The 20770-nt window shown below is 36.8% G+C and overlaps 1 protein-coding gene across 1 annotated transcript in view; it reads right to left on the bottom strand.

The window, feature by feature from the left end:
* LOC127653827 (protocadherin-9-like) overlaps positions 1–20770 on the bottom strand; it is a 516284-nt gene that overhangs the window by 412811 nt on the left and 82703 nt on the right. Inside the window, exon 2 of the mRNA XM_052140608.1 lies at positions 11959–12060. Within this exon, the coding sequence (XP_051996568.1) occupies positions 11959–12060 (102 nt within the window). The remainder of the gene's footprint in view (positions 1–11958; positions 12061–20770) is intronic.

Here is a 20770-nt window from a genome sequence, read left to right as displayed (position 1 = left end):
CCTGTGTGAGGAGGCGTGTTAGTTCCCCTTCGACTCCGGCGCGGGTCCTGCTGGATTCCTGGGCCGAGAAGGAGGCATGGGAGCCTGACCACACCTCGCTGTCCGAAGCCATGATGGAACAGCCCTTATCCTCCGCCTCGTCCTCCGAGATGGCCGCAGTGCGGCCGCTGGGCGGCAACTGCGCGTCCCTGGGGGGCGGGGAGGGTGAGAGCGATGCTCGAGGGAGAGGCTCCGGCGAGGCAGTCGCTTCTATCACCGGTTCTGGCAGCCTTTGGGAGCGGCGCTTTTTCCTGCGCGGCGGCGCGGCGGCTTCGGTTCTGAGCGTTTCGAGTCGAGCCCGCAGGGTCGACATCGGAAGCTGCTCGCAGAGGTCGCATCCGCCTTCAGCGAGGGCGAGCTCTGCATGCCCCAGTCCCAGGCAGAGAGTGCAGATGATGTGGCAGTCTCCGGCGCTGAGAGGGGCGCGGCATGAAGCGCAAGTGGCGCGAGGCATCTTAAAAAAGACGCTCGTTACTCTTTTGTGAAGTTCGTTAAGAACTAGCTTGCTCTAAAAAAGGATACGTCGCCGGATGGCGTAGCTCGCAGGATGGCTGAAGGTGGCGGAGACGGCCGGCTTCTTCGAGCGCTGTCCAAGCTTGCTAGATGCCCCTCAAACGGCGACGCGGCTTCCAGTTCAGAGATGCGAAGAGCTTCGCTGAAGAGATGAAAATCAGGGTTCCAGCCTACGAACTACGCTTATATGCACTCTAGCCACACCCATTTTGGCGGGCTTTGATGCAGTAAGCGCGCGGACGCCTCTCATTGAACGCGAGTTCGCCCAAGTTCGTCTATAGGCTGCAGCAGTTGCCGCAGAGCAACCAATGAGCTCGCTAGCTAGCCCGCTCAAGGTCTGCAGTTGCTGCACTGCGTTGACAAATGATACAAAATTAAGGATAATTTTTTGGCTTCAATATCTCAGAAAAGATGAATCTGTCCCGTAGCGTAAGCTAGCTTACGCAATACGAGAGAACCTCTCGTAAGAGAACTTAATTATGACAACTTGATTTGAAACTCCCACACGTTCCAAAAAGAGTATTCGTTCCCTCGGTAGAGTTAAAGCATGACACTGTAAGCCAAAAATGTGACTGATATCTTGTATGAATCTGTATGTATCGTTCGGTTATCCACTTTGTATATAGTGGACTTAATTTATGGGGATTTTATGGTGCCTTTTTTTTTCTTCTCAGAATTGTCCCTAAAGCCTGCTATACACTGTAGGATTTTTACAGTACTTTATGATTGTTGTTTGTCAGACTGCATGACACTTCAGAAATAGTATCACGGCTTGTGCTGTTTCGAACAAGTTATTGGATAAACAAGGATGGATGTTAGTGTGAGTGTGTGTGTGTGTGAGAGAGAGAGATTGAGAGAGAGATGGAGCATGTGTGATCACCTGTTGCCACACCCAAGCAGAGATGCTTCCAGCTTTCTGGAGATCAGCTTTCTCAGAGGAAAAATAGCTGTCCAAGTGGTGGTAATTCTCCCTATTTTGCGGTAGCCAGTGAAAGAGTCTTTCACTATAGTAACCACAATGTCCTCCGCCATTTTGAACAGTACTATTCTCCTATGTGGAAACTCCAGTAAGAGGTAAGTAATGAGTTCTGTAATTAATCTGTCTGTTGTGTCTCTCAGCTGCAATGAGCCATAATGCTGAAGTTGTTAGTTTAAAGCCGTTTAAAGCTATTTTCTAGCTGTAGTTGTGTAGTAGTAGAAATACAAAAGATCACGGAGCGCTGTTCTATGAAAACAATGACTGACAGATTCACTTCACATCACCAACTGCTCATATTACACACAAAAATGATCTTTTGCCACCACCTGCTGGCTAACATATGTAAAGTCAAAAAATAAAATTAAAAATACATGTAAGAGATACTTATACAGAAACACATATGCACTAACACAAGCAGAGTGATACACGCACAGTGAAGCCTCCGAGAACTGATGGTGTCAGACCAGAGCTCATGGAACGTCTCTCGTCCAATTAGATTTGAGGACCGGAACTAACTGTTGTATATACTGTATATACATAAAAAGTTAGCATGCTTGTTAACTCAATAAAAGTACCAGTGAACCGTATTCAATGAAATATGAGACATGATGTTTGAAGAAAAAAATCTAGTTAGTGGTGCTTGTGGAGCAAAGCAAAAAAATGTGTGGGCAATTCTTTAGGTTACAAACTGGTAATTACAAGGGTAGTATGCTATAAATGTGGTTTATGATGACATTTCTAGTGTTTACATAATTTAAATAGCTTTAAAAACATATTAAACAATGTTTTATTTAAAATGTAAAAATGCAGAACGTTTTTTTGTGAAGGTTAGGTTTAGGGGTTGTGTTAGGTTTATGGGTTGTGTTAGGTTTAGGGGATAGAATCTATAGTTTGTACAGTATAAAAATCATTATGTCTATAGAAAGTCCTCATAATGATAGGTAGACCAACATGTGTGTGCGTGTGTGTGTGTAATTTCCAAACAAGCTGTAATTTTGCGAAAAGTGTAAAGATATTATTTTGTTTTGTGTATTTTAATAAGAAGAAGAAGAACAATATGCATGCACATACACTGTTGGACATTGTTAGCAGACAAATGGAAAAAAAAAGTGAGAGTGTGAAAACTGTTTTTATTTATCCTTTACTTTCTAGTAGTCAATGGTGCTAAAAGTGACAGGAATTATAGAAACACCCAACTATATGCCTTCTTTGCATGGTAAAGAGCAACATGAGATGATCTGAATAAATGATGACCAAATTTTAATCGTGGGGTGAACTAATCCTTTAATATTAAAGGATGTTTTTTTATTTTGACTGTTCCATCAGGAACTTTCAGCACTCAATCCAAGTCAGTGTAGACAGCCCAGCTAATGTATTGGTAGATTTCTTCCCCCAAGAGTATCTATTCTTTACTTAAGTAAGGGATCCATTTCCTATCCCATATCTCAGAACAGAAATGGTAGCTCTATGTACATGCATAATTCACAAAGTCTATCTTTTCTTACAAAGGCCTTAAAGTAAATACACATTCACTACAAAAAGGGTATTGACCAACTATCTAAAATGCTTAGACCCAATCTTTCTTTGACATAAAGTAGGCTATAGCAGGCTTCAGTGCATGGGCAACTTCTAAAAGGCACTTTAGACAGGAAAGCATTGACGTTTTCTTGTTTTTGTATTGCTGAAGCACTAAGCAAGACACTAAGACTTGACGTACCTCATATCTGCTAACGAGCGAGTCTCTCACTGTGTTGAAAGTGTTCACTCTCACTAATCAGTACCTATCGTACGCCCAGTCATCGCTCAGAATAGCAGAGCTTAGCTGATTTCCCTCTCCCCAGTATAAGTAAATTGGGCCTAGTCTGCCTTCAAACCTCCTTGTCACGACAGAAGTCCAATAAATCAATAATGCTTGCAAATACATGAAAAATAAATTTAAAATCATAATTTCTCCTTCTTGTGCATGTTTCTACAAGCTCAGATATGTTTCTTTTCCTGCTGACAGGTCTCCTGACACTGGTTCATGAATATTCCGGGAAATGTTGAGGAGGAAATCAGTCGGACATGGGAATACCGTCAGCTATGTCAGTCGCACAATCCTGGAATTACTTCATAATCAATTCCATGATTCCTACTAGCCTGTGGATGATGGGTATACCCACCTGACACTCTTCATGGCAGATAACCAATGACAAGTTTCCTTGTTCCCAAGACTGCTGCGACAGCCACTTATCGAACGGCAATGCTATGAATCTGTCCAATCTGTCCATTGTTAGTGAAGATATACATCTAGTAGCCATTTGTCTTGTACAATGAGAGGCTGGCTTCTTTTCAAAGTGGGCGAAAGGCATGAAGAACATTTTATTGGCATACTCTGAAGTTTACACTTGACTTCCTGTGCTTGACTTGCTTGACTTCCTCCCTTCTGCCAGCAGTCCCAAGGTGAGAAGACAGCAAACACACTTCAATGTGTTTAAAGGCAAGATATTCTGGAGCAAATCAAGAGAGCACTCCGTGATGGTTTAGTGTTAATTACAGCTCATTTCAATTACAAATATTGCTCGTATTATTGGTCCAAATGCTCAGGGGAGCTATAACTGAAAGTTGGTGGGATACGCAGCATATTAACATTTAGTGAGTGAATCACTAAAGGACCACTTCTGGATAGCGGAATGGTTGCTTTGCCACTTATTCCCAAACAAATGCATTCTAATGGATTGGGTGCAGTGTCTTGGGTGTAGTTGACCAGAGGTTAATCATGTTGCTGACCTTTGAAATGGTACAGAGGAAGAAACAAGATCTATTGCACATTCATGCCGACCTCTAGACAAGCAATATGTTCTCCAAAAACAAGTTTTTTTTTTTTTTTTATAAAACTACTGTAATTCCATTAGCAATTCAACAGAATAGGATTCAGGATGGTTTACAGAGCCATTTATCAAGTAAGAAATATCCAGTTAAAAATTTACAGATCTGTGAACATATCTAGGATAAAATAATGAATAAAAGGGAGGCCAGCTGGGAGGTCAACTGTCATGAGAAGAGAATATGGCAATCCCTGAAGTACAGCACTGACTAACACCAGATCTTTATAATATTCTGGGCTACCTGCTGGACCTCAACCTTTTTTAAAAGATCAGCTATTGTTCTAGTCCTCTGCTGAAATAACAAACTTATAATAAGTATGAACCCATGAACTTTCGGTGGTCTTACCTGCAATTGATTGACTTGTTGTTGACCTACCTTGAAACAACCCATAAAGGACCCCTTGGTTCTCCAACAGGGCAAACAAGTCAGTACGCAACAGGGGTCAAATGGGGCTTTGCTTCATGTTATAACAACCCAACAATCTTGAAACCTACAGTAAGTCTCTTAAGCGAAAGGCTATCTCTGCCTTGAGTGGGAGGTAAACACTGACTCAATGTGATGGTCCAGTTCAACACAGCAATTATTGAGCCCACCCTCACTTTTTCCTGACATTACAGGTTGCACATGGGAAAATGTCAAATACAACACAAAAAGGCCCAGATTTTCTTGACACTTGGACAGTCCTCGTCTGTGTGATTCGTTGGTGCATATGGCTGCCGCTGACTGCACTTAAAGAGCATCACAATGCAGTCATGTGTATACATGCATCAGACAATCTGTATTTGTTCATGGTCAACAGAGTTTACTCTGAAAGGCTGTGCACTTGACCATGTGCAAGATGAAAAATAGAAGTATACATAAGCATTTTCCCCTTAAAAAATAGACAAATCAATGAGGCACAATTTTCTCAAGCAGTGGTTCTCATTATCATCTGGACAACATCCCTACTAAATGGTCAATACAGCACTCTAGACAAAAAACAGTGCTGTTGCTATTCAGACAGTTGCATCTACTTCACCACAGACCAATCCACAAACACCTAAACACTCTACAGTCTATGGCTGCATCCCAATTTCAACACTTTTACCAAGTACACATTTTTTACTTTTTTTTATAAATGTGCTGGCAATGGTAATATGCATACTTTTAAGTATATAGTAAGCCAATATCCCAGCGTTGAAAGTTTGGACATTATATTTCATGGACAATATCATAAAATGTTGTCTTCTTACATAAAGTAGCATGCAATACTAGCCATAAAGGCATAGTCCAAAAATGAAAATTGTCTCATCATTCACTCACCCTCATGATATCCCAGGTGTATATGACATTCTGTCTTCACCAGAACTCATTTGAAGAAAATGTTAACATAAAATATGTATCATATGACAATAGCCCCCTGCCCCACCCAGAACAGTGTACATTTCAAGTTCAAGGTTTTTATTATCTTTTTTTTAAAGTTCAATACATGCATGATGTTTCCAAACGAGTAATCATGTTAAATAATTGTGATCTTAATATTGACCAAAATATTTGTGATTTAGATTTTTGCCATAATCGAGCAGCCCTAGGTGAGCCGGTACTCAAACCAGGGACCTTCTTGCTATCCACTGAGCCACCATGCCTGGAAACCCAATCTCCTCCTTTAATAGCATGCCCAGATATACATTACAAAATGGGATTCAATCTATATATGTACATATAGTACTTACTGTATAGGAATTTACATTTTATTAAAAATTGTGAATTTATGTAAACTGGGCCACTTTTTGACCTTGAGGTTACTGTCAAAAAGTGTCCCTAATTGCCTAAAGTGACCTAAATTTGAATGTTTTCTAATAAACACAGTGATCATTACAACACAATTATTGTGTATTGTATGTTCCATGTTACCTTGAAAACCATATACCAATCAAATTCGTAATTTATGTGGATGACACTGGACAGTATCCATCGCACGTTGAGACACGTTGCTCCATCAAGTAAAAAGAACAACTTTCAATCACAATGATGGTAAATATTCACAAGCCATAGATCAGCACTGGCTTAGCAAGGTCTCTGTTTCCAACTGTAATACACATGTAGTTATTTGATTAATTTTGCTAGATAAAGTATATCCCTGTTATATTATAAATTAATATAATAAGACAATAGTGAAGAAGACAATGCAGGAGTGAATGATAATATATTTCTTAACATTTAGTTAACATCTTAATATATTTCTGTGCATGTGCAGGGCTCTGCTGAACTGAAAAGAGCACTGATGATTAACGAATGCTTATGAGAAATTGTATTCTCCTCTTTTTGTTTTTGCAAAGAAAGGACAGCTAACAATGACGCATTAAATTAAATTGTGTGTTCACACTTTATGATAATGTTCCATTCGTTAACATGCGTTAGGTATCGTGATCAAACAATTAACACCTATATTTTTTTACAGTATTTATTAATCTTTCTCAAAATGTGTTAGTAAAAATACAGTTGTTCATTGTTAGTTCATGTTAGTTCATAGTGCATTACCTAACGTTAACAAATACAACTTTTGATTTTTAAAATCTATTAGTATGTTGAAATTAACATTAACTAAGTTTAATAAATGCTGTAACATATTGTTCAATGTTCATTCATGTTATCTAATGTTTTTAACTACAATGAACAAATACCTTATTGTAAAGTGTTACCAGTTGTGTTATTGTATCATTGCTTTTATTTATGAATATTGAGGTGTGATATTACAGATTAAATAAATACAAAAATGTAAACAAAAAAATTCATCCTCAACTACAATTTCACCCTCTCTTGTATATCACTGTACATTCAGTGGATGTAAATGCTTTGCGAACAGAGGAAGCCTTACACAACGGTATAGCAGTGCTTGGCCATTCTGCAGCTTCAAAATGTATGTATACACTTTTGGAGCTCATTACTGAGATCATTTGTATACTTGTATTAAATAAAAAAAATTTTTTTTTGATAAATTGCTTTATTATAGAAAGCATAGTAGTTTGCTACAACTCTTGTCACTTTTGCTTTAGCCGGATACGATACGATATGTCACGAAACGTGATGTGCCTTAAAGGCTTGAGGCTGCCTACACTGGACGCATCGACATGAATGTTGTAAACCATTTAATTTGTGTAGTAGCTCCAGCATGTGCTGCGTAAAATGGAACGCGACACCGGTTTATTGTTGGCGTGATGGACGTGCCGCAACGGACTCTTCCAATGTAGACAGCGTCATTGATTATAATGGGGTTCTATTGCTTTTGATGCGATGTGTCGCCGCATCTGGTGTAGTCAGGGTGTTAGCCCCCTGAGATTTGACCTGGAGATACGTAGGCTACATTGCGTGCATAGAGTCCATAATCACTTTGAGTCATGTAGCGACCGGCTTTTCCAGAGTGGGAAGCTACCGTCATAACATCAGAGCTCCTTGGTCAAAACAACACAGATGCACTTCAAAATAAAAGCTCTGTCAAAATAAAAGCAAAATTTATAGGAAGAAAGTATGACAGAATTATATCACTTCTGAAAAGTTATGTAATATCCACTGTAATACTACAGTACTACTACAACTACTATTACTACTACTACTACTTATAATAATAATAATAATAAATCAGTAGAAATTGTATTGTAGTTATGCAGTACCTTACATCTGTGATGCTTTGTTATCCAGCACTTTATTTGACAAAATATAACTCCAATGTTGTATTTTTGGATTGTGCTGTGAGTTTCTTTTATATAAGAACTTCATTTGATAAAAAATAATACAATGTAATTGTTATATTTCATTTGATTAAAGTTTTAATTACGTCATTTATTTAAACACCATTTTGATAATAACATATAAATAAACACTTAAAACCTGAAGCATCATCTCTGCAAGCATCATCCCACAGAAAATACAGCATATAGGATCATATATTATACATCCCTTATATATATAACTGATTTAATCGCCTACAAGCAAAGTTACAATTGGCGGAGTTGTATTTGTGCATTTATTTGCCGAAATATAGCGCAGCCAAAGGCTTACAATATGTTTAATACTATTAACAATATTTTTTTATTGTAAAGTATAGGGTTTATAAAGTGCTTTAACTACAGAGGACGTTTTTTTATATAAGCCATTTTAATTGTTCATTCAAATTTAGTCAGTTTTATTGAGCAAACATATTTTAGTTAAATTAGATCAAATCAAAGTACTTTAGTGGTTTCATAGCTGTATAAATTTATATATATAACAGCACTATATATTAGTGCGGTTGAAGTTAATATGTTAATAACGCATTAACGCAAAATTAATTTAATGCCACAAAAGTTTTTAATGACATTGACACATAATATGACCTTTTGAATAAACCGTAGTTCACGAGACTCGAGTCAGTTTATATAAATGCCACTAATGTCACATGCATTGACCATTGATGCAGATAGTGGGAGACATTATGCTGATACCAGCGCCAAGCATTTGATCAATTTAGCACAGATGTAGACATTTTTTCAGTTGTCAATTGTAAATGACAGTACATATTTTGGTGGTGCAAATAGTCACATGACCAGAGCTATTTAATTCCACTATGCTCCTGGAAGGATTATTTCTATCAAAACTCCAGAAAAACAAAATGTTTTCTTATGTTGGTCCACCCAAGTGAAAGTCCATCCTCAACCTAAACACACACACTGATCTTCACCACAATGGTAAACCCCAAATCTCCAGTCTAACAGACACTATTTTTAAATATCAACATAACAAAACGTTAACGTCTCATGCTGGGAAAGGGAAACCAAGTTTCATAAAAGCTTCAAAAAGTATCCGTGTTGTCCAAACTCAAATGGATTAAGAAAACTTACATTTTACTAATTTAACTGGATAGAAGTTGCTTTAAATTTTTTCTTCTTATTTTTTTTTTGTGAGTGGACAGTGATACTGTAGCAGAAAATAGTACTGGGTAATAACACCAATAAATAAAATGCTAATTAATAATCATGAATTTTTCAGTAGGTATTGTTTAGAACCAAACTAAATTACAAAAGCAACCAATTACTTAATCACATCCATATGTGAACTGATAAATTGTGCAGTAATCATTACAAATTATGAGTATTTATTATTATTATTTTAATCTAAATTCAATTTCATGAATAATAACATAATAATTCAAAGATTATGTGTGACAGTATGACACAAGTCAATTGTAGTAGGGAACATGTCTTTTTTTTTGTCTAAATTAAGCTATAACTAAATATTAAACAGCTAACAGTATTAGCAATGCAAATTAATACTGATTACGTAATACTCTGGTATTTATGGGTGACGGTGTAAATGCCATACATTTACACCTCTAGTGATGTAACATAGACTATGATAAAGATGTATTTCCCTTGTCTGCTCTTTTATTATTAATTAATTAGAATTAACTACACTGATACTTTTAGCTAATAACATAAATGAGCCTTAATACAACAGAAACATTAAATGCTAACACAATCAGTTAATTCAATGGTCAGATAATTCAATGTTTATTGATTTTTTTTTTTTTTATCAATTAGAATTATTTAGTTTATGTATTTTTTTCTAATGTTTTTTTTTAATCAGCCAATCAACTTTGTTGTCTTTGGTTGGCGGATCATTGGTTCCACTTCAAGTGTAGGCATATCTGCAAAAAGTTTGACAATCACTGTTCTATTGCCTTCTCCAGTGCAAATGTTCCACCTCTCCAATTATCACTCTCTTTTATTTTCCATCTCTTTCTCTCTCTGTCACACCCACACAAACCACAGACCTTGTGGAGTCTAATGAACCCATTCAAGCCCCTACAAATGCAAGCACATTCACAGTAGTGAGCACACACATAACCAACCAAGTCTTTCGACCTGGTAAAATGAAACGGTATATTAGATGATTTATGTGTTTGATTTCATTCACTGAATTTGAGCATACACTTTTAAAATGAGAGCATTGAATCCACTGAAAAACAGGGCAACAGTTGGAGAGGAGTTGGCATACATCTTATGAACGTCCCCATATCGACCCACATCTTAAAACTACAAGTCGTGAGAAAATGCTATAGTGTGTGTCGTGTTGACCCTAATCTGACCAGATAGCAAATAGTTTGCAATTCCATTTCCAGATGAATATCTATTTTCAAAATATAATTTTTTGGAGTGCTCATATAAACGAAATGACAAACATTGACTGGCATAACCGGCCAAGTACCATGACTTTGATTATTTGTTTAACTCAATGTTTGGACAATTATATTCATTTCTGTACAGCTACCCCAGGTGTAAAACATCTTAAACCAGCCAAGGTGGATTATCTAGTCTCCAAGCTTGGTCCAGCTGGTCAGGGTGGTCTGGTGTAATGGTTTTAAAGTTTTTTTGGCTGGAACGTTTAATTTTTTTGCTTGCCGGCTAGCTAAATCAGCTAAATGCCAGATTGGGCAGGCTGCAGAACCAGCTAGACCAGCTTAAACCAGCTAAGACCAGCAAGACCATCTTAAGTTGGTTTGCTAAGCCTGCTCAAAAACAGCATAAACCAGCTAAAGTCCGTTAGCTGGTCTCCAAGCCTAGCCAAGCTGGTCTGACTGGACTAATTTGATGATTTTATAGGGTTTTGGTCTGGGAAGCTAGCTAGCCAACAAGCTAAATTAGTTCAACAGAAACTTATGCATAGTGGGAGTCCAGACAAGATAAAATATTTAGGTTAGTCTTCTATGCCTGCTAATAAACAGCTTCAACAAGCACAAGCTCATTGGCTGGTCTACAAGATTGTCAGACTTGTCTGGTTTGATGTTTTTAGAGGGTTTTGGGCTTTGAGGCCAGCTAGCCGACTAGCTAAATCAGCTGAACACCAGCTTGACCATACCTGGAGACAAGCTACACCAGCCTAAACCACCAAACCACTTTAGGTTGGTTTGCTATGACTGCTAGAAAATAGTTTAAACAGCCTAAGGTCATCAGGCTAAGCTGGTCAGGCTAGTCACCAGCTAGACAATCTAAGATCACATAAGACCAGCAAACCACTTTAAGCTGGTTTGCTACACCAGCTAAAAAAATAGTTTTGATTGTTTTAGAGGATTTTGGACTGGAAGGCCAGCTAGCTGACAAGCTAAATCAGATAAACCACCGGAGGTTGGTTTAAGTTCTTATTATTTTTTTTTCAGTGGGGACCAAAGACATTTAGAGACTTCAAGCTTGCATACACCATTTCATCCTTTTCAAAACTAACAACCACTCTGAAAACAAGCACAAAAGCATCATTAGGTCCAGTGGAAACCATAGCTTCACTTCAACTGTCCCAATCCCCAAAAGACAGTAATCCCATACTCCTGCACATACTCAGGTAATGAGAGCAATGGGAGGTATGTTTGTTTATGTAATATTAGCTCCGTTCTAATGATGCAGCAGTGAAGACACTATCGTTAGAGAGATCAATGTAGAAACCAATAAGCAGAGAAGACACAAACAAGTGGCTGAAAAGATGTATTTTTTGAGTTCTCTAATGGTGCTTTAACATTGGCCTTCTAAACATTCTAAACAAGGATTACTCACTAGAGGAGTACAGGGTGTCCAGTACTCTGGGTTCAGCTCAGCTCTGGAACGAAGGTCCAGATAGTCGGGGTTCAGTTCGGTGCGGGCACGAGTAAGAGTTCCCTTAAAATCCAAGAAAAAGAGTGTTACAAATTCACCCAAATAACTTGTAAATAGCAATCTTATAAAGACAGGGAATGAGTGATATGGTTGGAATGATACTAGTAACAAGTTACTGTAACTAAATGTGTTGCATCAACTAAAGATTATCATTAAGGGATTAACATCAGATAATTGCAAAAAAATATTTGGCCACATCCATACACACTAATATGCTTTTTTATGAAAATGTATTTTGAATATGCTCTCCGTTACCACATACATTGGGGAAAAAATGACATCACGAAACTAAAACTGGAGTTTTCAAATGAAAATGGTTTATTATGAATGTGGCCTTAGGTTTTTTCACAGTGGACACAAATCTTACACGACTCTTAGGATGGACTTATCAAGTGATGAAATCAGATCCATTTGTTCAGCAAGGGAAAGTCTGATTGAATATGAGTGAATTTCGACTAAAGGTAGATCGATATACCGGTTTTAACGATTAATCGGTGCAGATAGTTGCTTTTTATTTATGCCAAAGTTTATTCCTTTGTGTTACTATGTGGCCAGCGGTACAGGATCCATGTATTTATCCTAACTTTAATGTATATTTTGTTATTTTGATTAGATAATCAAATGATCTAAATCGAAGCATGGGCATGCAAAGAAATTTGCAACAATACAGCACACACATTGTGTCTCTAAAAACATCTTGCAAATAATATTTAACTAAACTCTCTTTAAACCACATTTGGTGATATTACATATGAAACCCTTTATGTGGTGAACATATACATAGGCTATAAAAATCTTAATTTGGTAAATAACATACGTTAACTTAACTGTAAAGCATTGTAACCAGTGTGTTTTGGGCATGTTTATAGTTAAAAGTCCCACGTTATGCACCACATCTTAATTTTTTCTGGTTGTTATTGGGATTTTGGTTGAACGTTAAACTGTATCTGGGATGTTATTAATTTTGGACTCTTGGGTATGTGCCCGTCTTAATAAGGAAATACTTTATTTTTTTTTTACATTCTATAAAACAATTTCAAAATCTACTGGGCGATTCATTGGTTATCTGCAAAATCCACTATGGGTAGACCTCATAGTGAAGAAACTACTGTTTGTACTGTACAGATACAGTCTCTGACTGAACAAAGCCTTATAAACTCAATAAAAATAAATAAAAAACACAGGTTGTGAGATTTTAGACCTTCCTTTGTATCCCTTAATATTTTTCAATAGAGTGAAAAATTACAAGCCTTTTGATTTCCAGACACTTGGTCAATTCGAAAGACACCAAATTACACAGAGCTTTCAGGCTGAGGTGGGACTGTTTTCTTCTTCACGCGTCCAGAGTGATGCACACTGATTATACATCCTTTGAAAATGAAATTGGCTTTATGAGCATAAGCCATTTGTATCTGACAAACCTTTGCCGTGAATCTGAGTGAAATCTCCTGCTTTCAAATCAGTCTGCCCTTTGTTAGGTAATCTGCTTCTCTCTCTTTTTTTATTCAATGCTTTTTCACATGCAATAGATGGAGAGATGCATATGAAACAAACACATGTGAGTGGTGACATTTCAACTGATATTAGAATCATACTTAAGCAGGGAAAGCAATCAAAAAGGCTTTGGTGGAGGCAAGGCTGTCTCATTGAAATTCAGAAACAAAGAGCGAGAAGCCAAAAACATATTGCTCATTGCTCAGCCATGAATTAAAACCTAAACACTGACCTGAATTAAACAAAACAAATTAAAGCAAATTAAGGGTTTTATATATTTGTTTCATCTAGAGCAACTTACAGTGCATTAAAAGCATAGGTATACTGTATACTGTACTCAAACTCACATCATTCCAAATTTGCATGACTTTCTTCTGCTGATCATAAAAGGAGATGTTTCAAATACAAATCAAGGACGTCTTTTCAATACACTAGCAGTTGTACGCACTTTAAAAGACGATTGAATACAATGTCAGTGGATAGTGTGGAACTTTAAAGCTTAAAAAAGGACCTGCATGTATTATAAACTTATTTCATGTGACTCATGCATCATATTCCAAGTCCTCTGAAGATATATGATAGGTTTAAGTGAGAAAAACACTGAAATTTAAGTCAGTGAAAATCTTGATAATATTTTAAGATCATAAACTCTATGTGATTAGCTTGCTCACAATTCCACACGTTCATACGGGTACTCATGCTGTATTATTGCTAAAACAACTTAAATTATACGTATGGTATTAAATATATTATATTTTGTATAAAAATAAATTTTCAATACAATATAGTATATTGTATTAAACATACTGTATATATAATATTAAATTAAAAAGGTGGGCTGTGATAGTCAGTTAATAATTTCCTTTTGTTTTCTGCATAAGAAAAAAAAAGTAATAAGGGTTTGGAATGACACGAGGGTGAGTAAATGATGACAGAATTTTCTGTTTGCGTAAACTATTCCTTTAGCATTAATATAGTGAAGTTGAGCTGCAGGAACAAAGATTATTTGTATCTCAGAGTATGATGAACAAGACTCAAAAGGAAAATCAGCAAATGCATGCTTAGCATTGCATGAACTTCAAGGTCGCGCAAAATGCCTGACACAAACGTCCTGCAAACAATAGTTCACTCCATTTCAAATGCCCTGCGGAGACATTATGAATACCAAGGAAATGGTTTATTTGCCTCAGATCGAGACATTTTTCATTTTCCACCTCTCTCCGTCCCTTAGCGACAGACCTAACCAAATCCAGTAAATTGCAGTGATGCAGACAGTTTATGATATATACTATAATTATCTGTTGATTTACAAAATAGCCACCTAGTAATGAGGCTGGGCTGAAAAGAGCCCTAGGCATACATCACTGTCTCTAACCCCAGAATGCCTTAGAGAGCCCATCTCTCTCATTCTGTCTTAACACAAGTTATTTATCCATATTCTGCATCTGATCATCCCTTAACACTTCGCAATGTGAAATCTGAAGCTATGTTTGCAGTGCTAAGCCGTCAAAAAGTCGTTTTTCTAACGCACTATGTCTACTTATTTTTTTGTCTGGAAGCTAGTGCCTCCCACATTCTGTGTTTTAATTAATGTCACGCTGACCTGGACGACACACTTTGGCAGCTGGTAGAGTCGCTTAATGCCAGCGTGATTCTCTCATGTACCCATTAGTGAGCGAGCTGAGAAGTAAGGTGAAGAGTGAGAGACGATAAGGCCCCATCTTAAGAATGCTTGCTTGAAGTTTTTTACTGTAATCCAAGTTTGGCACGTACAGAAAGTGTGTGTAGTCTTGAACGCAAGCTTTCTGTGTGTTTGAAAGCGAGATGTGTGATCAAAGCCAGAAGGAAGCCTGCTTCCATCCTTTGAGGTAAGAGCTCTCTGCCCTTAAACATGTTTGACTGAACTTATCATATTCGTGACTATAACAAAGTAGAAAAAATGTTAGTCTTTTTTGAGCATCAGAGGGTTGCTCCAGATTTTGGCCAACCACACTGTTGTTTTCATTCAGAGTCACCATATGCCACAGGATATGGGTTGTGCCAATGAACGTTGTCTCCAATGTCCACAAGAAGATGCAACAAATCAATATAAACTAGTCAACACCATCTTGTATCAATTGTTTATTGCAAAATATCTGGATGTTTACAAATGTGCATAAAATTATAGTCAAAAGATATAGCCAGTTCATATTCTCAAATATTAACTTAAAAATGAAAACAAGAAAATTAAATAAACGGCTCTATGTTAACTTAGTGTAGCCCAGGAGCCTATACCAGTGCCATAGTACTATCACGGACTCAAGCTTAATAGTACTGGCAGTATCAGTGTTTTTCATTAAAAATAGTAGTATGTACGTACTAATGCTTATGCAGCGATACGCTGATAAGAGAACAAGGTATATTCAAGACACAACTGCCAAAGGACTCCACCCCTGGGGGCTGTTAACTCTGAACATGCATGCCTTTTTCTACAGCATGTAAGCATCTGTGATTGTTGTTTCAAATTTCACATTTTTATTTGAGAGACTTGCATCATACATTGTCATCTTGAGTCAACCAATTTCTTTACCATCACCCCAAGCTGTGTGATTAAGTAAATTATTTGAGATAAGCATTGGAATGAGATTTGCTAACATGCTAAAGCTAGCAGCAACATATCATGTGCATCTAAAATGACGATAGAATGTCCCTTCTATCAGCTGAAAAATGTTTAATGTAATTCTTCTGTGTAGTTTAAGACTGTTATTGTTCCATTTGAGATACAACTATAATTTGGTACTTCATACACTAAATGGTCGAGTGCATAGAGTGTACTGTAAGTGCAAAGTGCTTTATTTGGGACACAGCTGCAGTCGTGTTTAAAAAGGTACGGAATGTCCCGAAGTTTGCAAGATTTGTGGCATAATATCCTTGGAAAATATTCACAATGTAAAGTATATATACAAGAACAGAGCTTGTATCTCTGGAATTATCAGTAATTCAAAAAAGTCTACAGAATTTTCTGTACAACCATTCTAGGGCTTCTATAGACTTCCAAGTTAGTAAATTATTATAGTATTCATTTCAGATTTACATGCCCCTAAATGGCACATAAAACCAGAACTGTGACTGCTTTGTACAGTATGTACAGATGGCCTTTTCCTTTCTAAGGGGGTGGTTCTTGGCCTGAATAAGCTGCTAAATGAGTGCAACAGCGTCTGACCACTTTTTTCAGCTGTCTGAAGTGTTTTATACTATGAATTTTGAGCTAAACTAACCAGCTCCAAGATGAATCACAACACTTTGAGTTACAAACAGAAAGACAAAGTTAAAGACTATAGGGGTCATTGCTATGTAACGGTTTCAAGGTTTCATTATAGACCGCAGTTTTAAAACGGATGGTTATCAAACCGTTGAAATCTTCTCATTGACAGTATTGCATAAGTATAAAGAGAGATTTTTTGTCTGGTTGCAAAGTGGTTGAAGTCCACTGTCTGGGATTACTTTTAGTTTGTCACAAAAACGTATTTGCTCAAGCCGGAAACACTTGCACCATCTCTGTGAGATAAATGTAAGTGGAAATATAGAATATAGGATAATAAATTATAGCCCATGTTTCATAAAAATACCAGATTCAATGTAGTTTTACATGATTTGTAATGACTAGGTAGGCTAAAGTTATGTTTATGCTTTCTGTCACATTCACAAATGCAGCAAATATATTTAAGCACTCGTTCAACATTACAAAGTGCCAACTGGTTTTTTCCATTTGCCTAAGTGCAGCACAACAGTAGGCCAACCATGTGGTTGATACTACTAAAAATATGTTTTATTTGTAAAACATTGCACTAAATAGGTTTTACATAGTGCATGGCTTTTGGTGTGCAGGAAATTAACATTGACAATATGCATGGAGGAAATTGATAATGAAACTGTGGCAGAAAATAGACAGTATTGGACAAAATGCCAATAAATAAACTGCAAATAAATATTTTTATCAAGTAGGTATTGCTTAAAATTAAACTAAATCACAAATGCAAAAAATTACTGAATGTATACAAATGCATATCTGAAGTGTTAACCTGGGCAATAATCGTTACCAATTATTACAGTTACATTTCATAAATCATAAAATAACAATAATAAAATGTGTTTTTAGTTATATTCATCTGACTACTGCACATGCTTAAATGTATTATTATTATTATTATTGTTTTACATGTGATTTTGTTCTTTTATTTGTTTTACCATGTCGGATTAAATAAATGTCCTGATGTTCAAGATCAAAAGTTAAAGGATTAAAGTTGAAAAAATGCAAAATAAAGTTCAAGAATTGGTTATAACTGAAATATTTCTCTGTGTGATTTTTTTAGACATCTCAACTGCAAATTAATTAATACTGTGTTGCAAAAATGCCATGAAATTGACAAAAATAACCCAGAAATTAAATCATCGGGGGCAAATAATTCCCACGAAATGAGTTCCCGTGTTTTATTAATATTACCTGATATCGTTACAATTAATAACATACATTGTGATCTTCTTTTGACTTTTCATTGAACAAAATTATTTTTACGGCCATCCGGTTCATATCATCATCTCGTGCACATACAGCCTTCTATCAGTTCTGTATTTTGCAACCCCAATTCCCAAAAATTTGGTACAGAATGAAAAATGCTAATAATAACAAAATGGAGTGATTTATAAATTATATTCACCCTTTGCTATATTGAAATCTCCACAACTACACATTAAATTATGTTTTACTTTGTCAATTTCATTGTTTTTTGAAAATGTACAGTAATTTCAAATCAGATGAATGCAACACACTCCAAAAAAGTTGGGACAGTCGAGTGTTTACTACTGTAAAACATCACCATTTCTTCTAATTACACATATTAAGCATTTGGGCACTGAAGACTCACGTTTGTTAACTTTAGAAAGTGGAATTTTCCCCTATTCATCCATTATGAAGGTCTTTAGCTGCACAATTGTACGGAGCTTTGTTGCTGTATTGTGTGCTTCATAATGCACCACACAATCTCAATTGGAGACAGGTCAGGACTGCAGGCAGGCCAATCTAGCACCCACACTCTCTGCTTACATAGCAATGCCCTTGTAATCTGGGCAGTATGTGGTTTGTACTGCTGGAAAATGCAGGGACATCCCTGGACAAGATGGTGTTGGATGGCAGTATATGTTGCTCCAAAATTTGTACGTAATGACACACCCCTGGCCCATACAGACACTGGCTTTTGGGCCTGATGCTATAATAACAGCTTGGATGGCCCTTTTCCTCTTTGGCCCAGATAACACAACAGCTTTGTTTTTCAAAAGCTTTTTGAACTGTGGACTCTTCAGACCAAAAAGCACAGTTCCAATGTTCTACTTTCAATCTAAGATGAGACCAAGCCCAGAGAAGTCGGCAGCGTTTCTGGACAGTGTTGATGTATGGCTTCTGCTTTGCATTGTAAAGTTTTAACTTGCATCTGAGGATGCAGCGGCAAGTGGTGTTGACTAAGAATGGTTAACTGTAGTTATCCCAAGCCCATGTTCATAATATCCATTACAGATTATTTAAATTTTTTTAAGACAGTGACGTCTGAGAGATCAGAGATCACGTGCATTCAGAAGTGGTTTTTGCCTTGCCCTTTACACAACCGAGATTTGACCAGATTCTTTGAATATTTGTAATATATTGTGCACTGTAGAGAGTGAAATACCCAAAATCCTTCCAATGTGTCTTTGGGGAACATTATTCTCAAAGTGCTGGATTATTTACTGAAGCATCTGTTGGCAAATTGACAAAAAACATTTTTGTAAGTTTTCATACTGTCTCAACTTTTTCGGAACTGGGATTGTACTCCCACGTTAAGTTCTATAACCGTTCGCGCCTCTTGTTCAAAATAAACTGTTCTAGCAGGAAACACTCTCACTCACGGTGCTACCCTGTTTTGCTGTTTATCTGTCTGAAAAGCCTCACCTGCAAGAGGCCAAAACTCCGCAAGGGATGGATGTTATATAAAGAATGTATGAGAAATCACAAAACATAATGTAACAAAATGCTACAATTTATTTAATAATAATTTCTCAATATGTTAAATAACCATAATGTTAATTAAGACTTTATTATTACAACTGTGATACAATAATACATATACAGAACAACAACTTTTAGTGTTTGAATCAATCATATCTTTCACTAAACACTGTGTGAAATGTTTATAGTTGCCTTATTTTATTCAGTTGGTATGAAGGTGTTGATAACAGTTTGCATAATAATCTCATTCCATATCTGGATAATTTCTGAAATATCATAGGGCTGGAAGGTTTTTCAGATTTTTCCAATTAATTCATTTTTTAATCGAGAAATTGAGATTTTGCAAAAAAAAATAATTAAAACATGTTGCAAACGCTATAGGTAGATACATTGTAAATCTACCAAAGGCCGAATTAGTAAGAGAAAAGAATCCAATCCAATCCTTAATGCCGCTTCCGATCTGATCAGCTGCACATGTGTGGTGTGCTCCAAATGAACGTTACAGGTTAACAACATGGAGACTGATATAAAAGACAGCAGTTATATTCCCAGAACGCTTGAAGACAGTGAGATTGTAGCTCAGCTTCATAAATAATGCAGGTATACAGTACACCGGCCATAACTAGCCTCGGTGTGGGCATGTTGATGAACATTCTCCTCTCTTTTTACCCATAAAAAAAGCGTTAGTTATGTGACCGTTATTGCGCATGAGAGGCGAGAATCAAACACCTGCCACTACTTTTGTCATGATGATAGATAGATTGCTTATCATTGCTTTGTGCTGATATGGGTTTCAAGTGTAATGCATCTATAGTCAACATTTGGCAAGCGATCGTTTTGACAAACATTGCTAGTTGAATTGAAATGATAAATTATTTCATATCGCTGCACTGCTCAGTAGTGATGTCCAGTTCATGAACGAATCGTTATTTTGAACCGGTTCTTTTATTGAACGAGTTGAACCAGTTCACCAAATTGTTTGAAACAGTTTGCATCTTGAATCAACACTGATCCACATGTTACTCTGTCTTAACCTGTCTATCGGATGTGCCTCACACTCCGAATGAGCTGATTACCGGGAGAAATATGAAAAAAATGAAGGTGATTTTTACTTCTGGAACCAGACTGTTCTATTGGACCAGAATGTATACCAATAATAGAGAGTCTGACTACACAAGACTACGTCCTTTGGATAAACGT

Source organism: Xyrauchen texanus, chromosome 13 (assembly GCF_025860055.1).
Source record: "Xyrauchen texanus isolate HMW12.3.18 chromosome 13, RBS_HiC_50CHRs, whole genome shotgun sequence".
NCBI lineage: Eukaryota > Metazoa > Chordata > Actinopteri > Cypriniformes > Catostomidae > Xyrauchen > Xyrauchen texanus.
The sequence above is the reverse complement of the archived record's forward strand: the minus strand, read 5'-3'. Positions and strand labels throughout refer to the sequence as shown.